The sequence below is a fragment of the Myotis brandtii genome, unplaced genomic scaffold, assembly GCF_000412655.1.
Source record: "Myotis brandtii unplaced genomic scaffold, ASM41265v1 scaffold97, whole genome shotgun sequence".
NCBI classification, from domain to species: domain Eukaryota; kingdom Metazoa; phylum Chordata; class Mammalia; order Chiroptera; family Vespertilionidae; genus Myotis; species Myotis brandtii.
In genome coordinates, this window is record NW_005372020.1 from 581,771 (window position 1) to 582,361 (window position 591).

Sequence of the window (591 nt, forward strand, 5' to 3'; positions counted from 1 at the left end):
CCGAGCCGGCTGAAGCTTGGCCCTCGGGCGTCCGTCCGCTGCAGGTGGAGTCCCGGCAGTTCCCGGTGACGGTGCACTTCAACAAGCGGACGCCGCTCGAGGACTACAGCGGCGAGTGCTTCCGGAAGGTGTGCAAGATCCACCGCATGCTGCCCGCGGGTGAGGCCCCTGGCGCAGGGAGGGCTCTCCCTCCGGCCTGTGGGCTGGACCTCCCCGAGTGGCTCGGGTGCCTCAGTTTCCTCGCTGGTTCCAGAGTGCTTGCAGCCCCTGCCCTGCCCAGTCCCCCAAAAGCATCGTGTGGCTCAGTGACTGGCGGGGGGCTCCTGTCCACATCTGATAAGCAGGGCCCACAGCTGTCCACATCTGATAAGCAGGGCCCACAGGTGCCCCGACAGGACGGGTGGACGGTGTCCCGCCTGAGCGTCACTGTGGACCCCAGGCCCCGTGGCGCTTGTCCGGTTATTTCCCTTACGTGGGCGCTTCCTGTGGCCTGGACTGGCCTGTTCTGGGCATTTCGCGTGACTTTCATGGGCGGCGGGGGGACGGTGACCGAGGAATCCCAGTCCCCGCGCCCTCGGCCTGGGGGTGGCT

At 67.7% G+C, this 591-nt stretch overlaps 1 protein-coding gene across 1 annotated transcript in view; it reads left to right on the top strand.

The window, feature by feature from the left end:
• DHX37 (DEAH (Asp-Glu-Ala-His) box polypeptide 37) overlaps positions 1 to 591 on the top strand; it is a 19,874-nt gene that overhangs the window by 11,297 nt on the left and 7,986 nt on the right. Inside the window, exon 8 of the mRNA XM_014533344.1 lies at positions 6 to 439. Within this exon, the coding sequence (XP_014388830.1) occupies positions 6 to 439 (434 nt within the window). The remainder of the gene's footprint in view (positions 1 to 5; positions 440 to 591) is intronic.